Raw genomic sequence first — 22771 nt, forward strand, 5'->3', positions numbered from 1 at the left:
TCAGCTTGTAGTGGAGCACGAAGTCCAGAAACAAAATTCTTCAGGAAGACATAAAATTCATCTTTCAATAGAAGCAGCTTACACCAACTGTATAGAAAAGCAATTCCAGGCGTCCACTAATACAAGAGATAGAGATGGATATATACCTTATCTCGTACTCAACCTCAGGAAGGAGCTTCCAATTCTTTAAGCTGCAAAGAAATAAATCAAAGGAAAAAAAAAAAGAAAATCAAATCCACAGAAACCAAAAAAGAACTCTTGGTATGTATGCAGTATGCCTCTTTACCAGTCCTCTAACCACCGGTGGTTCACTACTTTAATCTTCTTCATCCGCTTGGCTAGCTCATACTTTTCTCCTGCACAGAAAGAATGAAATGTTGGTTCCCCACCTCACCAAAAACACTAGCTTAGGGGAAAGTAGAAGAATGTAGTGAGTGAGTGAGTGAGTGTGTGATAACGCACCCTCAAACTTGTAGCATATAAGATGGGTGACTCGGTTTGCAACCAAGGGCTTAGAGAAGTTCCCACCCATCAAATCAACCATTGCCTGTATAAACAGAAGAAACAAAAGTCTCATCATAAAAAAAAAAAATAATACCAAAATTATTATAACAAGATGAACAGAGAGAAAAGGCAAAGCGCACACACACCATAATGTCTTCTCTATCTTGACCTTGGTACCCGGTCAAGCACACAACTAAGGTTTTGGAACCTGGAACCCCATTCAAATCTCTAAGAGGCTTATACAAAACCGAATTGGCATGAACAAGCATTCCAGTGTCGAAGCTGTGACCAACCCATGACCCTGTGACAACCACCTTCCCGCTGCTTCGAGCAGCTACGCAAATCGGATCATCCTATGTGTGTATTATGTAGGAAAGAATTGTCATAATAATAATAATAATAATAATATATAAATAAAAAGAAAAGAGAAAGAGAGTAAGAAAATGAGATGACTAACATAAACAAGCTTATCTACGATGAGGTGAGTACAGGATTGAGAGCATTGGCCAACATCAACGCCACCACCACTCACAAGCTTGGACCGTAACTGTTATGGGTAAAAAAATTAACCACACAACACAGAGACAGAGAGACTCAACAAAATCAGAAACCCTTTAATGAAAGAAAAACAAAAAACAAAAAATCCGAATTTGAAGATACATACCGAGTTCCCATGGGTGGGATTGAATCCAACGAGAGCGAATCGAACACCCAAAAACGTCTTCGGATTAAAACCCGATTCCTGCATTTTCTTTTTCTTTTTTCTTTTAATGGAAAAATTAGGGTTTCATCTGGGTGGAGAAGATCGAAACTTGGGGTTTATTCCAAATGATTTTTTTTTTTTATAAAAAACCCCAGATTTGAACAGAGAAGATTGACTTAAATCAGAAGTAGAAAACAAAAACAAAAACAGAGATTTCTTCGTTTTTTTTTTTTTGAAAGGGGGAAAAAAAATTGGGAATTTTGCAGAGAGAGAGAGAGAGAGCCGTCTCGGGGAAGATTTTAGAACTTCGAAGAGTGTTTTTTTTTTTCTGTAAGGAAGAAAGGAAGGAAGCGGGGGCCGGGGGGGAAATTGAAAAAATTGAAAAACTTTTATTTATTTTTTAATTAAATTGGCTGAAGCGGTCTGGCGGGATAAACAAATCGACGTGGCGGCGCCATCCCTCCACCGTTTTGTAAAAAGCTAGGTTCGGTTTAATTCAAAATTGTAATTCGTTTGGTTTTTGTTGGGTTTGGACCAATTAATTGATGTCAAAACATACAAATCAAAGTTTCACCTACAAAATTGAAGTCGAGAGAGCAATGACAATGTCATTAATTATGTGTTAATTTGACCGTTTTAAATTCTGTTCAAATAGTTACAGTATGTGTTAATTAACAAAAATATATGGTTTATTCAAGTCTCTCTAGTCATTTTATGTTGGGTTCAAGTGTTNAGTGGAGCACGAAGTCCAGAAACAAAATTCTTCAGGAAGACATAAAATTCATCTTTCAATAGAAGCAGCTTACACCAACTGTATAGAAAAGCAATTCCAGGCGTCCACTAATACAAGAGATAGAGATGGATATATACCTTATCTCGTACTCAACCTCAGGAAGGAGCTTCCAATTCTTTAAGCTGCAAAGAAATAAATCAAAGGAAAAAAAAAAAGAAAATCAAATCCACAGAAACCAAAAAAGAACTCTTGGTATGTATGCAGTATGCCTCTTTACCAGTCCTCTAACCACCGGTGGTTCACTACTTTAATCTTCTTCATCCGCTTGGCTAGCTCATACTTTTCTCCTGCACAGAAAGAATGAAATGTTGGTTCCCCACCTCACCAAAAACACTAGCTTAGGGGAAAGTAGAAGAATGTAGTGAGTGAGTGAGTGAGTGTGTGATAACGCACCCTCAAACTTGTAGCATATAAGATGGGTGACTCGGTTTGCAACCAAGGGCTTAGAGAAGTTCCCACCCATCAAATCAACCATTGCCTGTATAAACAGAAGAAACAAAAGTCTCATCATAAAAAAAAAAAATAATACCAAAATTATTATAACAAGATGAACAGAGAGAAAAGGCAAAGCGCACACACACCATAATGTCTTCTCTATCTTGACCTTGGTACCCGGTCAAGCACACAACTAAGGTTTTGGAACCTGGAACCCCATTCAAATCTCTAAGAGGCTTATACAAAACCGAATTGGCATGAACAAGCATTCCAGTGTCGAAGCTGTGACCAACCCATGACCCTGTGACAACCACCTTCCCGCTGCTTCGAGCAGCTACGCAAATCGGATCATCCTATGTGTGTATTATGTAGGAAAGAATTGTCATAATAATAATAATAATAATAATATATAAATAAAAAGAAAAGAGAAAGAGAGTAAGAAAATGAGATGACTAACATAAACAAGCTTATCTACGATGAGGTGAGTACAGGATTGAGAGCATTGGCCAACATCAACGCCACCACCACTCACAAGCTTGGACCGTAACTGTTATGGGTAAAAAAATTAACCACACAACACAGAGACAGAGAGACTCAACAAAATCAGAAACCCTTTAATGAAAGAAAAACAAAAAACAAAAAATCCGAATTTGAAGATACATACCGAGTTCCCATGGGTGGGATTGAATCCAACGAGAGCGAATCGAACACCCAAAAACGTCTTCGGATTAAAACCCGATTCCTGCATTTTCTTTTTCTTTTTTCTTTTAATGGAAAAATTAGGGTTTCATCTGGGTGGAGAAGATCGAAACTTGGGGTTTATTCCAAATGATTTTTTTTTTTTATAAAAAACCCCAGATTTGAACAGAGAAGATTGACTTAAATCAGAAGTAGAAAACAAAAACAAAAACAGAGATTTCTTCGTTTTTTTTTTTTTGAAAGGGGGAAAAAAAATTGGGAATTTTGCAGAGAGAGAGAGAGAGAGCCGTCTCGGGGAAGATTTTAGAACTTCGAAGAGTGTTTTTTTTTTTCTGTAAGGAAGAAAGGAAGGAAGCGGGGGCCGGGGGGGAAATTGAAAAAATTGAAAAACTTTTATTTATTTTTTAATTAAATTGGCTGAAGCGGTCTGGCGGGATAAACAAATCGACGTGGCGGCGCCATCCCTCCACCGTTTTGTAAAAAGCTAGGTTCGGTTTAATTCAAAATTGTAATTCGTTTGGTTTTTGTTGGGTTTGGACCAATTAATTGATGTCAAAACATACAAATCAAAGTTTCACCTACAAAATTGAAGTCGAGAGAGCAATGACAATGTCATTAATTATGTGTTAATTTGACCGTTTTAAATTCTGTTCAAATAGTTACAGTATGTGTTAATTAACAAAAATATATGGTTTATTCAAGTCTCTCTAGTCATTTTATGTTGGGTTCAAGTGTTTTTCTCAACTTTTTTTTTTCTTTCTTTAAATTTTCATCTATAAAAGAATAATTACAAGGGTTTTAAAAAAAAAAAATCCTAGATGGATCGATCGACCACACATGAATAGACATCTTACATAAAACATATCATTTTTTAATGTTATTGTTTTCGTAGCAAAATAATTAGTTTCTTCATATCTAGATTTTGCGCATCATCGTGTACGACGAAGAGATTATATATATATATACTAATATACATAACCTGATTCTCTCCATGTACGATGACCCGAGCAAATGTGTTTGCAGCCTTTGAGGAGATCGAGCTTTTCTTTTCATCGTAGAGAGGCTATGTGTTTTATTTTATATCGACGGATCATCTTTTACAACTGCATATTGTACCTAGTTGCTTGATGGTGGAATGGTTTGATAACTTTTGAAAACATATACAACAGACAAAAATAAGTTGATCGTGTGCTTTATATAAATGTGTTTTTTCAACCTACCGACATAACACGAGCTACGAGTGACGGTGACCTATGGCACTATATAAATGTGAACTAATTTTTTTATATGAACTATGAACTTCTTTTTTTGGTAAGAACTATGATTTTTTTTTTTTTTCGTCAATCTGATTTTATTGATCTACACAACAAGAGAGATTACAAGAGCTGGCAAGGATATCAATCCTTCTAGAGAAAGAAACCGACGAGTACAAACACATTCTCGGAGACTAAGACCAAAAGAGGTGAAACAGAAGGGAAAAAACCCAAACATGCAAAATACACTACATCCAGTCGATTATTTCCCGAATCAAGATCTAGAACTCCAAAAAGAGACAAATAAAACATAAACCTATGATAAATTAAAACAGATATGATACAAAAAAACTACACAAACGGATAAAAAAACAAGATTCTCCTTTACCAAAACCGAATGGAAATGTCGTGCGACCCTCTTTATGATGCTCTGATGAAAAGCCTCAGAGGCGGTGAGACAGATCCAGAACCAAGAGAAATAGAAGGAAGGAGATCTAGATCTACAAAGTGAGATTCTTTATCTGAGGCAGAATAGATCCGGTTGACGGCTGCCTCTACCGTGAAAGGCGACGGCCAGATCCGAAGCTGAGCTTGACGGAGATACAAGAACAAGCACCAGGAACCCAAAAGGTGATAAGGTTTAAGATTCATAATCTAGATCTGAAAAAACCAGATTTGATGTCGTTGGAAGAAAACAAAGACATGGATGAGCCGAAAATCAAGATAAAACGAGACTAAAAGAAAGAAAACCTCAGCTCCGGTGCTAAGGAAGCCACCAGAGCCGGTTAGACCTAGGCGACGGCGGGTGTTTTCTATAGAGAAGGGAGAGGTTTTTTATTTTTAGAGAGAGGCCGTGGTTTAAAAAAACGTCCACCAGAACTATGAACTTCTAAATCCTTTGTATTCTCAACAAAGGGTGTTATTGGCTCCACCGTCAAGCTTTTTTGTTTTGTATATGTTTTTTATTACTAGACCGAATCTAGTTATTAGGTGATGTTTTAAATCTTTAAAAAAATTTGATGGTTTATCTTATGATGATTTGCATAATGGGTCTATTGTTGGTGAAGGGTTGAGGAATGAGGAGTGACAATGCTTAGATCTAATAACGCTGGTGGTATGGTAGATGGCAGATGATTTGAGCATTGTATGTAAGTTTTGGACATGTGTTCGAAAAGGCTTTTTGAATCTAATGTGTGATCGAGAAGATGATGGATGATGTTTATTTTTTTGTTTTCCTTGTTAACAAAGGGTATGAATGGTGATAGCGGTTAGGATGGACAAATCCGTCAGCGGTTTAGTCCGTCCCAAAAATAGGACGGACAACAGACCACTGCGGACCAACTCTATTTATACATAAAAATAGTCTGTAATTGGTTTGTAACGGTTTTTTTTCTATTATCGTTAAACCACATTGTTGCGGACTATATTTAATGAGTGGTAAATAAAGACGGTCTAATCCATTGGCGGATTTGTCCGCTTTGATTGTTGTCACCATTCAAACTTAAAAACTTGTATAGGCAAGAGACTTACATGGAAAAGATATTGAATCCAAATCAATTAATGGAAAATATATTGAATCCTAATCAATTAATGGAAAATATATTGAATTCTAATCAATTCATGTGTATGTTTAAAACTTTCTAGCTTATTAGCAAAGAATTTTGATGATTACCATTTGAGGAACATTACTAAAAAAATAAAATAGTTAACACAATATTCTACTTTAGTATATTCGAAAGTTTTTTAAAAAAATGTTCAAAATATATCTAAAGCATATAACCGAACGACTACATTAAATGGTGATCTGCTATTTTTCTGTCCTCCTATTCAAAGCCTTAGACTTTGATGGAGAAAACATATTAGGCATAGCAGATCAATTGGGTCAAGCAGATCAAGCAGAATAAAAGTAGATCAAATATTTGGTTGTTCAAGTGCATATCAAGGGTGAACAGCATCAAAAAAACTGTAGATCATATCTGCATGTATTTCTCCTGCATTTACCACAAAAAAACAAATAAATCTGAACTGCACACAATTCATTGCATTAATTTTTAAAAGTAAAAAAATTATTGAATAGTAATTTAGTGATAGAACAACTACGTTAAAGAGTGATCTGCTATTTTTATGTCCGCTCATTTGTCTCAACTTTCACCTGATACAACCTAACCTGCTGTTCTTGGGTTCTTTATATACTTTTATACCTTGGTAAAATCAACAAACCCTCTTTTACCATTGTGCTGTCTGATTTGTGGCATGCAAAGACATTAAACCAAAAAAAGGCTTAACTTGTAAAAAAGTGAACAAAAAACAAATAGAAGACAAACGAAAATAAAACCAATGGGAAAGTGAATAAAAGCAGAGCCAACGTTATGGGCAGCAGTAGCATTAATAATAAACATATAATATTATACATTCATGTACCTCTCGATATGTCATCTCCAAAGAGAGGAAAGTTTTGTCCTTTGCTAGTTTCTTCGTTTTGGGTGCATTTGATTGGACTTCTGTCAATTCTTTCTTTAAATCGTTAACTTTTTTGCATATATTAATATATATATTCTGATAATAACCTGCCATCTGAAAAAATTATTAGTTACACACAATCTTTCAGACACAAAAAGAAAAAAAAAAACAGCAAGATGAAACACGCGCGCGGGCTTGATTATTGATTCTGGTTATAAGTGATTTATAACACAACCACATCATTAACACAAACCCAAAACAATAACCTATAAATTCTTGGTATATCAAATGGGTTTCAAATTTACTACTTTTAATTTATAGACCAAAAATATTAATCAGAACTTTATATTTGTAACTTTAGTTATGTATGAAAGAGTTAGAGTTTTAATAATAAATTTATTTTAGTTTATTTGATAATCAATTTTTTTTCTTTTTTTAGTGATAGCTTATATATTATCAAATGTTTTCTCTCAGTCAGTCTATCTAGTATTTTGATATATACTTTTAGTAAGAAAATGCAAACTAGTACACGACGACAACTCACATAGGTAGGAGCAAAGAGACGAGACAATCAAACATGTTGTGTGATCTCTAAAACCTCATCACCTCACTTCTCAAACTATATATATATATATATACATATATATTTTTGTAAATTGCACAAACCTTTTTTTTTGGCATTGTCATCTGACAATATTATAAAACTTGAAAAGCTACATAGTAAATTACAACGCCGGCAGAAAACAAAAATATCTCCAGAGTCTACAGTTCAAAAGAAAGAAACTAAGCTGACGAACTATAAGAAGTTCCCAAAAACCAAGCCAGCGGAAAAGAAATTCTTCGAAACTAAGTCTTATCGGAAAGAGACAAAGAAATTAGAAATGCAAAGCAGATAATACTAAGACCAAAATTGAAAGAGGACGACTCTTAAACCTAAAAGCAGAAGTAACTAGGAAAACCTTAAAATTATAAATCAAAAGAATAGAAAACTTTTTCTTCTGAAACACCTGCGAATGCGATTTATCATAAATTCCCAAAGCCAACTCATAGATAACATCTAGCTCCTCCTATCAGAATAAGAGCCAATCTCTTGAGAAAGAAACAAGGTCCTCCTATCACAATGTAAATTGCACAAAATCTCAAACAATATTCTTAACTTGTATTATATTGTTTCATAAAGTATTCCACTTGTAACCAAAAAGACAAACTTTAAAGATATTTCGTAAGGGAAATTAACTACGTCATATCTAAACATAGTTCTTTAAATGATATCAGCAAAGATCATGTGAAACCATATCTAAAATGTTATATCATTATACATACACAAGCTTCAATTGGTGACCAAAATTTAGGAAAAGAATAAGTAGGAATATAACATTCCCCTCTATTCCACAAAGTAATATTATTTTCCTTACATTCCTCTACATTCTTCAAAAAATAAGGAACAATAGAACAAAATTGTTCCTCCCCAAAATTGATGAGGGACAAATGGAACAAAAAGAAGAACAAATAATAAAATTCGTTTTTTATTTTAAAATAAATTAAAAATATGTTTATTAATAAAATTTAATTTTGTAATATAAAAACATTCATATTTTCACAATGTATTGACAGAAAAAAAATTTTTGATAGGAATTTTATGTTAAAGTAATCTTCAGGCTCTATTTGAAAAATGTATGAGTAGTAAAATAAATTTAAATTACTCTTAAAATATTATTATATGTTAATATTAATTAATTGATATTTAATATGATAAATCTAAAATTTGTTATACATATTTTATTTTAAAATCAAATGTAAAATTTATTATATATACATTAAAAATAATATTAGTATTATCATTGAAATTTAATTTATTTAATATTTAATATATTTTAAAAACATTTTCATTGTTTGGTTACCATTTACTATTTTATTTTTCTCTGTAGATTTTTTTTTCATTCTTCAAAAACTGTTTATTCCATTCCGCATTATTTTTTTTATTCTTTTTCTTTTTGTTTTTTTAATGGTTACGAGTAGGAGCCACATAACCAACATTTACTCTATAAATAATAATACTTGTGTATCAACCCCTGTTTTAAAAATCGGTCTAGGCGGTCGTGTAATCGCCGGTTACACGCTAGGCAGCTTTCTGCCGCCGCGATTTGAATCCAATCGGCCAAAAAATTGGGAATAAATTTTTTTTTTGAGGTTTTTGATGTTCTAACTATGATTTTTGTTGTAGATCTATCATATAAAGGCTAAAACTATAAGAATAACAAAGTAGAATGAAGAATAATTGCCAAGAAAATGAAAACCCAGCTTAATTAGGGTTTTCAGATCGATATCAATAAGGAAGAAGATGAGGACATTTTCGTCATTTTGTATTCATTAATGAAAAATCGAGAAAAAACCAAAAAAGAGATTGGTGAGGCTCAAACCCGTGAACTCTGGATTGTATGTGCCACTGCACCACCGACGAATCCTAACAATATGTTACAATTTTACTATATTATAGATGTATATAGATAAAACCCCTAAAACTAGTCCCGATTAATCCCGATTTTAATCCGATTTTCCGATTAATGGCTAGGCCCTCATTCACCGCCCGACTAGCGCCTAGCTATTTCTAAAACAAGAGTATCAACTAACAAAAATATTAAAAGTACAAATAAAAAACAAAAATATTAAAGTGATTATAACGATTATTGATATAAAAAAATATTGTGTTTTGAATGTTTATTAGTATCTGGATTTTGTGTACATTCTCTTCCAAACGAAAAAACAAATTTCCAATCTTATTATATATAATATTCATGAGAAACAGAAACACAAATGTGATTATAGTGATGTAAATATTTCATTATTATGTTATTACGGAATAATACGGATCACATTTTTGTGTTTTTTTTTTGTCGTTTAGGCAGAGTGAGGAATAAATAAGAAGAAGCAAACAAGGGAGATAGCTCCAAAATTCTCGGGCAGACAATATTCTTATTATCCATAATTTCATCCAATGTGAATCTTTCTTTTGTACACAACAACAAAAATAAATGCAGAGAAACAAAGAAGAAGAAACACCCTTGGCCGGGTCAAACAAATTTCAGCAACTAAGCGCTTCGTATTTAACCGGAATCGGTTGGTTAAACCCGGTCCGCGCAATCAAACTCCCAACCACCGTCAAATCTCTACAAAACACTCCTTTCACCACATTCGTATTATTATTACTGTTGTTCACAGCTCTAATCGGCGTTTCGATGATATTACTCCGCTGATGAGTTTCCGTGACTACAGCTGCGGCTGCCACGGCTTTCCGTTGCTTCTCGGCAGCTTGTTCCGTTGCGACGATGTTACTTGTCACGACTGAGTAGCCTTTCTGGATCAATCTGTATAGTAATAGAGTTGACATCCTGGCTCGGTCCTTAACCGAGTCTAATTCTTCCTCATCATCGGTTAAGTCAAACCGGTCGATAAATGACATTGATCTCTCCGGTTTATGTTTTAAATTGAGTAACAAGTAGGCTCGGTCCAGCTCTGATCTGGAGCAATCACGTCTGATTCCCATCAGAGCGTAGTAATCCACGTTCCCGAGGTCTCCGTTTGCGATTCTCGACTTCAGTTGCTGGATCTTCGTGGTCAAGACGCATAGTTTCCCCGGTATTTCTCTGTACCGGACGTTGTGCCGTTTCCAAACCGGACCGGGTAGTTTCCGATCACGTAAGATGGAGTTGTAGAGGAGTTTCAGGTGTTCGAGATCGTGAAGCGAGTCCGGGAAACACCTAACGGATTCTAGCAACGCGGCTCTGGTTTCCAAGGCTTGGAGACACGACGGGTCTAAGGCTAGGGTTTTGTTACAGTCGGCGATTGATTCCGCGATTCGTCCGGCGGATCTGTAGGCGGAGGCGCGGTGCATAAAGCACTGGGCGAGAAACCCCTGGGGCGCGCCACGGCGGCTGTCTAAGATTTTGGAGAAATGGCGGATCGATTCGGAGTAGAGCCCAGCGTCGAGAGCGGCGAGTGCGGCGGCGCGGCGTCGTAAGAGTAGCTTGATGTGTGATAGAACGTGAGCGATGCTCTCGGATCGTGGCTGAGATCCGGAAGTGACGACAACGGAAGGAGGAGGAGGAGAGGAACCGCCGTCGTTGGAGGAGGAGGAGGAGAAGAGAATGAAGCTGTCGTCGGACCAGCAGATGCTCTGACGGCGAAACGCGGCTGTGGCTAAGCGTTTACCGGTTTGGAGAAGAACCATAGCGTCCTCCATCAGACCTAGATGGCAACAAGCTTGACCTAAAACCAAATATCTGTGTAACAGAAGAAGAAAAGATCCGAATCAAAAAAAAATCCGGGTCGGGTTTTAAAAATGGATTACTAATTAAGAGATGGGTTAAAAAAAAAAGGGAAAATAAATGACCTCCATTGCCCTTGTTCGTCACAGTTTTTACTGAGACCTGCCATGACCTTCTTCTTCAAATCAGAGACAGAGAAGCATTTAAAGGAGGAGTCGTCGTGATGATGATGATCGTTGAGAAGATTGACAGATTCACGAGAAGAATGAGTAAAAGAGAGGTCGCCGGGGGAATCTTCGGCGGCTAATTTGAGGCTAGGGATGTAATCGTGAAGCATATCGGCGACGTCTTTGAATCGACGGAGGTAAAGAAGCGATCTGGCTTTGAGTTCGAGAGCGAGTTCGTAACGTGGAGACACAGAGAGCGCAGATTCGAGAAGATCCAGAGCCGATGTCACGTCGTTTGGATCTTGACTCGCTATTAAATTCCTCGCTTCTTTCATATACTTATCAACGATCTGGACGAACAAAATTACAAACACAACAAAAATTTGATCAGATCGATTTCGAATCCCAAATTGGAGAGGCAAAGATTACACACACTGACCTTCTTGTTACGGAGCCACCAATGCTTCTTCTCGCCATACACCGCCATTGACGTAAATTCTTATGGTCTTCGTCTGAAACAAAATCCAGAACACGAAGAAGAAGAAGAAGAAGAACTTTTCTCTCTTCTCTCGATCCGGAAAAAAATTAAATTAATTTTAATTTTTATATATATATAGAGAGAGAGAGAGAGGAAAAGTCGAAAACACGAGAGAGAGAGAGAGATTTTGAAAAATCATGTGAAGAATTCGAGTGTCTTAAATATGGAAGCGAGTTGTGGAATAGTAGAGAGTAGTAAGAAGATGAATGTTTAAAATGACATATTTACCCCTAAATGTACTTTGGATCCTTTTTTGGTTTGAGGCTCTTCTTTTTTCTTTTATCCTAGCTGGCAACAACACTATTGCTTTGCTCACCATAAAAACCTATCATGATTCCACCCTTCATTCATTATTTCCTAAAATACACCTTTTTTTTTTGGGGTTCCGAAATAGAAAAAAATATAGTATTAATCATTTTTCCAAGGCATTTTTCGCAAGTACTAGTAGTATATTTTTTTCTTAACTTGGATATGTATAATAAAACTTACTATTACTGTTGATATCCCAAAATTATGTGGCTAACTTTAATGTCAAACAACAACCAAAAAAATATATTATGTGGTTAACTTTAGTGATCAAAATAGATTGCGATTTGCGAGTCATGCTAGATATTTTAAATTGTTTTATCGAAGGATTTTTTTTAGTTTTTAATCGTTTTCTTCAATGAGGAGAAAGCTTTCGACTTTATTTAGTTTTTATTAAAATACAAATATATTTTAAGCTTTTCAATGAATGCACATGTATATACTATTATTTATATATGGGTACAAGATTTAGATAAAAAGTATGGCCTGCTTTGGTTGGCTTTAAAGTCTTTCTCTCTCTCTCTCTCTAAACTAAAAAGTGAATATATATATATATATATTATGTGTAGTACGTGACATATTTAATCTTTGGAGGGAGATTGACTCTTTAAGATGTTAGATAAAAAGTGATTAATTATCACTAGATTACAAGTCAAAATTCACTTATGATGAATTAATATACCAAATTATCTATATGTCATCCACAGTATATATATATATATATAGATTTTTATGTGTAAAAAATACAATAATAAATATGCAAAGGTACAAAAGTAAATGTTCTCCAACTAACGGGTTTGCTTTTTGCAGTTGCTGCTGATATCTCATGCACGCAACAATTATACCGCTCGAGGTTAGACGCAATAAATTTTTCAATTTTGTTTTTATAGATTTTCAAAAGAAACCATTTTTTTTTAAAAAAGTAGCAGCAATTTTTTTATATTATTAAACAAATTTAAAATAGGTAGGTATTTTAAAAAAAAGTTCAGTCGGAGAGGAAAATTTATGCTCTGCGTTAGTTTTTTTTTTCTTTTTCTATGTACCCTTTTTATTCGTCCTATAACAATACTATTTAAACCGAAATAATAGTTTTTGTTTTTTTATGTCAACATATTTTATGAACCTTTTAAACGAGGAAACTGACATGGTAAATTGGTAATGGTAATATCGTGTTGTTGAAGGAAAAAAATATAAAGGGGAGGGAAATAAAGTAACCACAAAATACTTTTTGGTAGCAGGAAAAAAAATTGTAATTAATATAAGTAAGAAGGAAATGGTTGCGTTAACGCCAAGAATATGACTTTGTAGTTTGTATTAGCTTCAACGTGGCATTCTCCTATACGAGCGTATCAAATAAATTAAACTCGGCCATAAAAAAATTGCCAAAAAAATTAGTGAATCATTGCATCAACAACAAGGATAAAAAATGCCTTATCTAAGTTCAATATTTCATCATTCTGAATGCTTTTTAACAAAAAAAAAATCGAAGAGAATAAAGCGAAGAAACAATATTCGTAGAAACTAGAAAGAGGCTCTAGATGACATATTCTTAGTTTTCACCATCATTTGTTCAAGACAAATGTCACGGAATGAGTCATTGTTTCTCTTGTTCTTATATTGTAATCTGGATCCTAATGATTCTATCAATATTGACTTTTTTTTTATTGTACAATGTTGATAGCGTGTAATACAATGTTGATAGCGTGTAAAAATAAAATAAACGAAGCTAGTACAAGAATAGAGTCACTTCAATGAATGATTTGACCTAGTGATCTAAACCCATTTCATTTATATGTAGAACCACATAGATAAATAATAATACCTATGTTATGTGATTGATGTTATGTGATTTATTTGTGTCCCACAAATATTGATTTTATATGATTTATTTTTGTTTGTGGATTAATGTATTACTACTTTTAGTTAATTAATATTAAACTTTTGTCAATTTCAAGAAGTGGTCATTAATAAAATTCAATAGTCATTGGTTTATAAATATATAATACTTTTAGTAAGAAAACTTTATTATTCCCTCCGTTTCAAAATATAGGATGTTTTAACTAAAGCACGCAGATTAAGAAATATTTATTTTAACAAGTTCAATCAATCAGAAACAATACTGCATAATAGAAAATACTAAACTAATCTAAAAGTTACATAGAAACTTGAAAACATCATATATTATGAAACAAAATTTTTTTCTAAAACATCTTATATTTTGAAACGGAGGGAGTAATATTTAAAATTATTAATCATTATTTCTTAATTAGCGTGAAATCGTTCAAACATCAATCATTCAAAGACAAAAAGAGTAATTGTAAAATAGTTTTGCACATTGTACCAATTCTTGACTCAATAGGTACCCCAAGGAAAACGATTATGTTATTGTTAAGTATAGACACCACGGGATAGATATAGTTCATGCAATGATATATGCTCGTAAGTCCAAATGTCCAATACTCCAAAATAAAGCAATTATTTAGAGATTATTAATTTTTATATACATAATTATTATTTTGATACACTGATTAATTGTGCCACAATGTTGGAAAAGTACAATCTTATGCGCTAACCATATAATTATTGGTCATTCAAAAACAAATAATATACGTTCATGATTCGATTCCCTTTCAGACACTAACAATTCTTTTTGGAATATGTTTTTATATGAAAATATAAACATGACTGATAATTGCGGTGTTCACAAAATCATACTATATATAGTTTTTATATACTTATTTATATGTCTTATCCTAGGAATAATAAATGATTATGTATGAGTTTCTATTATGAATTCTTGAATTGGGCTCTAATGTGTGGAAGGGGCCAGCAAAGAATGACATAATTGCAAAATAACATGACAAGTTCTATATGTATCAAATGAGTCTGGTTTGGTTTCTTTCTATGCAAACATGTTTCACAGCTCATTTATCCAGCTCTTAAGCTCTCTCTCTTTTTTCTTCGTTTGTTTACTACTATGTATACATTTTTAGCTTGTTATATTTGTACGTATTTAGGTATTTTGATATCCGATGTCTTTCAGTGTTGTTCGAAAGAAACAAAATGAGTTTTGATTTGATGCACACGCTAGATCGATAACTACATACTATTATAATATAAATGATGGTTGTAAATTGTACTTAAACTCAGTGATTGAATTGATTGGTAAAATTGTGGAATATAGATTCCATAAAACTTGAGAATTACACCAGCTGATCAAAATCGTGATATTTGTTTAGTTAACTGTATAATTTGTGAAAGTACTTATGATGTCATTCTGGATTAACTAACCCATTACTTTTGTGTAGTGTTGTCAATCTGTTTTTTTTTTCATTATTTTTTCTTTTAAACATCTATGAAAGTATGAAGCTTGTGTTTGTATAGTAGTACTCCACATAATAATAATTATCCCCTAAGTTGTTAAGTAGTGATCTCTTAATTTCTTTGTTTATTTAATATGCAACTCTCCCGTAATGAATCTGTCTCATGTATATACAGCTAAGGCTGCTAGTTATAGTGTTGGTATGTATAGGTAGGCACAGGCATAGGAGGATCCATATTTAAGGAAGTAATATAAAGAATTATGACATGATACATAATGGTTGGTTTCTTAAGTTATTTAAGACATTGACATCAAATTTTAAATGTTAAGGATACAAAGTGCCGAGTTAGAAGCGAGCAAGTCATTTAATGTTTCAAGTGGGCAAACACATGTTGTGTTTTGTAATACATTTTTTTTTTCTGTTCCGTTCCGTATGTAGTAACTATTTATTCGTTTTAAGGGAAATGCTATATGTTATCCCCTCCGTATATGCTATTCATGTTCACTTTAATCAGCTAATGAATTTTGTAGGCAATAAACAAATTGCGAGACCTGTCAATATTAACTATATATATAACAATGGCAAATGAAATTGTTAACGGATATTTCCCCTCATTGGATCCCTTCTACAATAGTTCTTATATTTCTGCAGGAACAGCTGCCGAGTAGTTGTTGTTTGGTGGGAGTTTACTAATTGTACATTAAATAACCAAAAAAATCTAAAATATGCTACGTTAATACTACTAGTATTCAGGACTATGAAAGAGAAGTTTAATGTGTTGTCCAGAAAAAAAAAACAAAAAAGGAAAGAGAAGTTTAATGATCACTATCTGAGTTTTTTGTGTGTGTGTTTGTTGTATAGAGTCAAAGTTGTATACTGTATTGCGTTTACTGAATACACTACATTGTAGTTCCCTAGCAGAGATATTTCGTAAATTCAAATTTTACATACTACAAACTAAATTAGTGGTTTTTCAAGAAAATTTGCGGATATATAGAAATAGTGTTTAAATATATATATTTTAACATGCAAACAGTTGGAGGTTAAATATGACAGAAATGCATAATTAGTTAAATTAAAGTATAGTACTGAAGTTTACAGATATGCGAATGCAATCTCGTGAGTGGTCCATTAGTTGCCACTACTTTCGATCTATTCATATTTTTTATACACAACTACGCATTGATTTTGACCATTTTCATTCTATTCTGTCATTAGTTAAAATGCAAAGTAGTGAAATATATAATAACACCTTTCCAATGAGATCTCATCTAAGTGTAACTTGCTATTTAAGCTATAAGTTAACTAAAATAGATATATAGATTAATGGTATAGCTCTTCAATTATCAATACGTGTTTGTATCCAATGAGGGCAAAACTTTGTTGTGAAGCCCTAAAGATTCCCTTATCCAAATTTGACCCACATCCACATGTGTAGTTTATGATAATATATTTTAATTACCATATTTAGATTACTGCGTTTATTCTTCTAGTTGAGTTATATATGATTATATTTTAGTTTTTGAAATATAATTCTATTTCATTTTCAGTTAAATTTAGCACGCGTGATTCCATACTTCCATATAGATAGGAAAATAATCACTCTATTGTATTTTTTTCATTCTTTTCAAAAATATATAGTTAATTAAATATGTTATAAATTAAAGATAATTTAAATCTTATTTGTCCCATTTATAATATTGTATGCATAAAAATTCATGGAATTATTTGTGTATATAAAATCTGATAAATAAGGACTTAAAGGCCACTCCTATAAAAATTTGTAACTTTCTTGTAGATGTTAGTTTACTTTCTTTTTTTTTTGGCGGCAAACAAACGATTTTTTTATCATCTGACATAGAAAGTAATTAGTACTATTATTTATCATTAAGATTTGCAACATAAACCAATCATATGTCGAGATCATCATCCATTGTGACCTCATGTTTTTGACTAAACAAAAACAAAAATCTTCGACAGGATGGACGACGTGCCCTACACGTGCATGAAGACGAGATTTCACGTGTCACATTCATCTATCTTAATATTTTTGAAGTACATTTTTATGTCATTATCTCTTATTTATGTATCTAAATAAGTCTTAACTAAATTTTCAGCAATCTTTACAACCAAATATAATCATTTTCTTATTTAATGATATTAATTTCCTAAAAACTATCTACCTAATTTAAATCAATATGCTAGATTAAAATATAATTCTCTTTGCACTTTTATTTAATCTTATATTTAATTATTTTAATTACTATTTAATTCATAAAATTAATAAATTTTAGATTTTTTTCCGCATTTGATGTGATTTGAATTTTTATAAACGAATCTATATTTTAAAATTTTTCTTAGGATATTTATAATCAAACAAGTATATCCACATATAGAGCTCGAAATACATTTTTAAAGTACAATAGAGTACCATCACTTTTTGGCTTTTTGCCAACTTCGAGTCAGATTTTTAACTAAAATTATAACCGATTCAATTATCCGGATCTTCCTTAAGATTACCGAATATTTTGGGTCGGTTTCAAATCTATAGCGTACTTATTTACATCCAATTAATGTCAATTAATTCCTATTGTATCTTAGAAAATATCTAATTTACATGCCGAATTTTTAAAGCTGAGTTTGACAAAAAGAACTGATAACATAAATTCTGTAATCACATCCATATAATATAGCAACTAATTCAAGATGAATACATCTTAGGAAATATCTAATTTGCGTTTAATAAACGATTACATATTTCCTAAGTTCTTATTAGCTTTAAATGTACACTATTAATCCAAAAATATCAATTGACAATCAAAATAAGAATGTCATATCATTCATTCCTAAATCATAGTTAACCAAATCATAAAATGTATATTCTTAACTTGCGAATCAAGAGTTTATACAAAACCTATCTACAACCGTTAACAGTATATATAGAGATGCAATTCACCATCGACTACAAGCACCACTAAACTATTACAGTATTATATCAACAAAATAATAGACCCGTGGTGTACCACGGGATAAAACCTAGTACCATTTTATATCTTAGGTTTTTCTTACAAATGGATTAGTAGTTTTTTAAAAATTATAACATCGGATTAATCAGAGTTTCTATACGGTTATGACATATATATTGTTACCACTTAACAGAAGCGAATCAGCGATATTGAATTGTGGAAGTGTTATGTACCTTGTGCCTTGTGGACTCGTGGTCAGTTGTGGTAATGTCCGAACCTTAAACAAAAAAAAGTTGTTAAGACTTAAGTATAGATGTCAATTTCTTGCAATTCTAAACTAGTTAAATTTTTGTTCACTTGTGTTTTCTAACATAGTACCCTTTTTAGAAAAGTAACTAATTCAAAATTTTTAATATATTAAATATCTATAAATCTTATTGTTCTTCAAAATGCTAAAATATTCATCTTCCCAATGTTGTATGAGTTTTATAAAACAATGATAACCTATATATATGATATATCTAGAGTTGACAAAAAAATGATGACACTATACTATATTAAAATGGTAACATCAACGAATTAGATATCATGTCAGTTACTTTGTTTATTTCTCTTTTTGCATATATAAGAGCATGTTTACAAGGGGATTTTCTTAAAATTGCTCATTTTTTTGGATTAAAAAAAATTAAAAAACTCATAATTCGGTTCACTAAGGCGAGAAACGTTTCTGAAATAGGGAACTGGAGCAACGATACATATGTGATGTGTCTGTATTTTATAGGGGTTTAATCATAGTTTTTTCATTTGTTTTGTTTTCATTGGATCAAAGTGTGCTTTTAGAGTCTTTTTTAGTCTTTTGTGAGTTTGTAAAGGTATTAGGTTACTTTAGAATGGTAGTGAATGTTTTGGAGATGAAAACATACATGTGGAGCTAGTTTGGTAAAGATTGATCGGATTAGCAAGCAGATGGAACAAACGCATGAAAAGACACAGGATCAACCAATCTCACTTGAAATCGACTGATCTCGTCCCGACCGTTTTCCTTTTTCGTTTTAAAACGACTTTTAGGGTTTTATTTTGATATTTAAGTTAGAGGTTCGGCTTCCAGAGACATAAGCTTTTTTTTCTGAGACTATTATGTATTGAGAGGATCTCTAATCATTCTTGACACTTTAGAGAAAATTTCTAAACCATATTCTCTATTCTTTTGCAATTCAATTATGTTTTCTTCATCATTGATTTAATTGTTGTTCTTTCATCTCCATGTCTGAGTAGTTTCTCTGTTGGGTTTAGGGTTTCTAAAGAGATTTATGATTTAATTGATGTTAGGTTGTTAGATTGGAATTGATCTTGTTGTTCTTCATCTTTGTTGCTACTTGCTCTTATTGATGTAACTAGATTAGCTACCTAGTTTATGTTCTTAGGATTTATTCATCTATGCATCAAAAGTGCGGTTGAATTTCCTGAAAATAACAAAGGTGAGCAAAGTGATTCTTAGCCAACGAGAATTGAAGTTAAGACACTTTGTGAACATATCAAACTTGAACCTTGTTAATGCTTGCTTGATAATCTGAATTCAAACGAGAGTTTAAGGTTTAAAACGTTCATTACATAGATAATTAACGCTGCGGGAGTGGGTTAGCTATACACTAGTGATTTGTGTTCAAGAACGGTCCTTAATTAATTCCATCTAAATATTCTGTATTTGTTATCATAGCTCTATGATGATTCCCAATACCCAATGCTTTTAATTGATTGATTTAAACACTCTTTAATTTACAACTTTTGTTAGTGACTTTCATACACAAACTCTTCTTTGTCTTACCTATATTTAATATTTATAATTTCATATGTGATTATTTGGTGTCTAAGGATTCAATCTCGAAGTGTTACGACAATATCACTAGATCGTGGTTGAGTACACCTTAAGTTATTAATTGACCTTTGATCAGCATGTTCTGGTACGTTGTTGCGTAAAAAAAAAAGATCTCATTTTCTTCTTTCTTTCTTATGCGATCCTCTCTCTCGATCCAAAAGGCGAATCAACCGCCGATTCATCTGAAGATCGTAAAAATCATTCGATTCAGCTCGTAACCAACCAAAACAGTCAAATAGCAGCAACCCTAAAAGCTAAAATCCCTCTAAGAGCAAAAGGGCCACTGGAAATAAACCGCCATGAGACCTCGATTTACTCAGAATGTCTATCTGTTGACTCGCTACACACATCTCCGCTGCTTCCACCATACTCATCGCCGAACCTTCAGTTCTTTCCTCAACAATTTTTGTTCAAATAAGTTCGGCGCTCGCGCCACTCCTCTCGGCGGCAACAGTGGTGGAGGCGGAACCGGAGATTCCAAAGGTAATTCCAACAAATATGCTATGAAGCTCTTGTACGTAGTTTATATTATCCTGAGATTACAATTGAGAATCGTTTAATTTGCATCTCCATTGTTGCATTCTTCAATTGAGCAAAAATGGCTACTATTCTTATACTTGGAGCTCTTAATGCTAGACGGCTCTATGAAGACAAGAAGGTAATGTATTGAATCAACTTGTTAGGTAGACAGACAATGGCAAGGTTCTTTCCATAGAAGTTGGTGCATCTTCTTAGCATTGTTTTCTACTGGTTGAGTAACAGATCGAAGAGAAACGGGAAAGGGGAATTGAACTTGAGTTCCACCAAGATGTTAAGGTAAAACTCTTTTTTGCTCTTGTTCTCTTAGTCTTCAATGTCCATAAGTTCTTGAATCGTAATGTCCTGAGAGCACGATAGAGTATATACCTTGTTTGGATAATACTGATGTGATCAAGAAGCTCAAATCGACTAAGCGAGGTGAGATATTCGAGCGTCATTCTCCTGCGAAAGGTAAAGGCTTGAATTGCTTGGTTCTGCCTCCTACAGGTTACCGTCATCCAGTTCCATGGCCTAAAATCATGACGAGGTAACTCCTTTGTTTGCAATCTCTTGTTAGAGTTTATGGCTAACTAAAGCTCCAATAGCATTATTGCATTTTGGTTGTAAAATTCTGATCTTGGGATTAGCTTAAGTAGTATTTGGATTTTACTTATTTATAGGTGTGGTTTAGCAATGTTCTTCGTACTCGGCTTGTTAGAGACAAAGGAGGTCAGAACTGGATTTCACGAGATAAGAACAAGTTCAATCAATGGCTCTTCTAGGTTAAAATGTACTTACTTTATTGATGTGTTGCGTAACATGTTTTATAATATGGTTGTAGTTTTTGTCTCTCGTAATGAGATTTTGTTGTGCAGCCAATGGAGGAGCATCTGAGATGCAAAAATCTACAAGCTGTTCTAATGGTGTGAATTTGTAACTTTCTATTCTAATGGAAATTTTTTTCCATGTTCAAGCCTTTACCTTTCGCAATATGCTATTGTTTTGGTCTTGCGTCATCTCTTACTAGGTTTCCTTTATCAACATGTGAAGTTAAACGATGCGTGAAATTTAGTAAAATTCTAGCTGAAAGAATGTGGAGACGTTGCTACAGAGTCCTTGTCTTCCTAGTGATGTCTTTGAAGGCCAATTACATAACATATATTAATGAAGTTGGCAACTAGGAAATCGAATTTGAAGCTGCAGATTGCTTAAAATAGTTACAATGAGTCAGTTACAAGTAACAAAATTGTCATTTTTGAACTGGTTGAACCAATTATCTCTTTTTTAGTTGTGGTATATTATCAATAATGTGAATACATGAAGCTGACAACTGGGGAAGCAAATTTTCTCCAATGATGGTTGTGCCTAGTGGCTGAATGCTAATAATAGTTACAGGATTTGTCATTTTCCAAGAAATGGTTGAAGCACAATCACAAGATCTGTACTATTATTATATCTAGAAATGAGTTCTTTTGGCTCTTCGGAAAATCCATGAATCGCCGTCCTCTCTATCAATGTGTTGTCCAGGGCAGTTAGTCGTGTTTGGATCTCATCAGACTTTGCTTCTTTTTTTTTTTGTAGGAAGTGAGACTGTGGAGGGAAAAGAGGTGACAAACGAGCAAATGGTATCCGCATCTGACACTTCATTGCCTCTTGTGACAGTTCCTTCTCCTCATTTAGCAAAGAGAATGGAGTCATGGAGTCATGTGCGCTACTGGTCTGTGTGTACAATACTCTCTTCTGGTCATGTCTCTTTTATATTCACATTGCAGCTTATCTATTTAAGATTCTCGTGTTCTTACAACTGAAAAAAAGATGAAACTGGAGAGAAGAAATTCTGATAGGGTTCTCTAGTGGAAGGGAGATTTTGTTTATAGTCCTTAGTGGATTGATTTGATTAGTTTAATATTAAGTATATAATAAATTTAATTATAAGCAACTTAGTAGAGGATTTCTAGTGGAGT

At 33.2% G+C, this 22771-nt stretch overlaps 4 protein-coding genes across 7 annotated transcripts; 1 reads left to right on the forward strand and 3 right to left on the reverse strand.

Annotated features, from left to right (window-relative positions):
- LOC104738514 (BRCT domain-containing protein At4g02110-like) lies at positions 65-1555 on the reverse strand. Its single transcript, XM_010458679.2, has 6 exons — positions 1169-1555; positions 962-1051; positions 651-857; positions 463-547; positions 287-356; positions 65-191 (listed from the first exon to the last, which is right to left on the reverse strand). Exons 1-6 carry the CDS (start codon positions 1250-1252, stop codon positions 65-67), a joined length of 663 nt encoding a protein of 220 aa, XP_010456981.1. The 5' UTR covers positions 1253-1555.
- On the reverse strand, positions 1996-3486 carry LOC104738515 (BRCT domain-containing protein At4g02110-like). The gene is made up of 6 exons (XM_010458680.2): positions 3100-3486; positions 2893-2982; positions 2582-2788; positions 2394-2478; positions 2218-2287; positions 1996-2122 (listed from the first exon to the last, which is right to left on the reverse strand). The coding sequence occupies exons 1-6, from the start codon at positions 3181-3183 to the stop codon at positions 1996-1998; spliced, it is 663 nt and encodes a 220-aa protein (XP_010456982.1). The 5' UTR covers positions 3184-3486.
- Positions 9790-12002, reverse strand: LOC104737571. Its single transcript, XM_010457773.2, has 3 exons — positions 11719-12002; positions 11238-11629; positions 9790-11127 (listed from the first exon to the last, which is right to left on the reverse strand). The coding sequence occupies exons 1-3, from the start codon at positions 11764-11766 to the stop codon at positions 9930-9932; spliced, it is 1638 nt and encodes a 545-aa protein (XP_010456075.1). The 5' UTR covers positions 11767-12002; the 3' UTR covers positions 9790-9929.
- LOC104737572 lies at positions 20398-22771 on the forward strand. Of its 4 annotated transcripts, none has more exons than XM_010457779.2 (6): positions 20398-20946; positions 21051-21104; positions 21315-21354; positions 21488-21597; positions 21683-21730; positions 22389-22771. In XM_010457779.2, the coding sequence occupies exons 3-6, from the start codon at positions 21347-21349 to the stop codon at positions 22613-22615; spliced, it is 393 nt and encodes a 130-aa protein (XP_010456081.1). In that variant the 5' UTR covers positions 20398-20946; positions 21051-21104; positions 21315-21346; the 3' UTR covers positions 22616-22771. The 4 variants fall into 4 exon arrangements, with proteins under 4 accessions (XP_010456081.1, XP_010456080.1, XP_010456078.1 ...); XM_010457778.2 differs by having other exon boundaries at positions 20398-20771; positions 20972-21104; XM_010457776.2 differs by having other exon boundaries at positions 21051-21354.

The sequence above is a fragment of the Camelina sativa genome, chromosome 13 (genome assembly GCF_000633955.1).
Source record: "Camelina sativa cultivar DH55 chromosome 13, Cs, whole genome shotgun sequence".
Classification (NCBI taxonomy): Eukaryota; Viridiplantae; Streptophyta; class Magnoliopsida; order Brassicales; family Brassicaceae; genus Camelina; species Camelina sativa.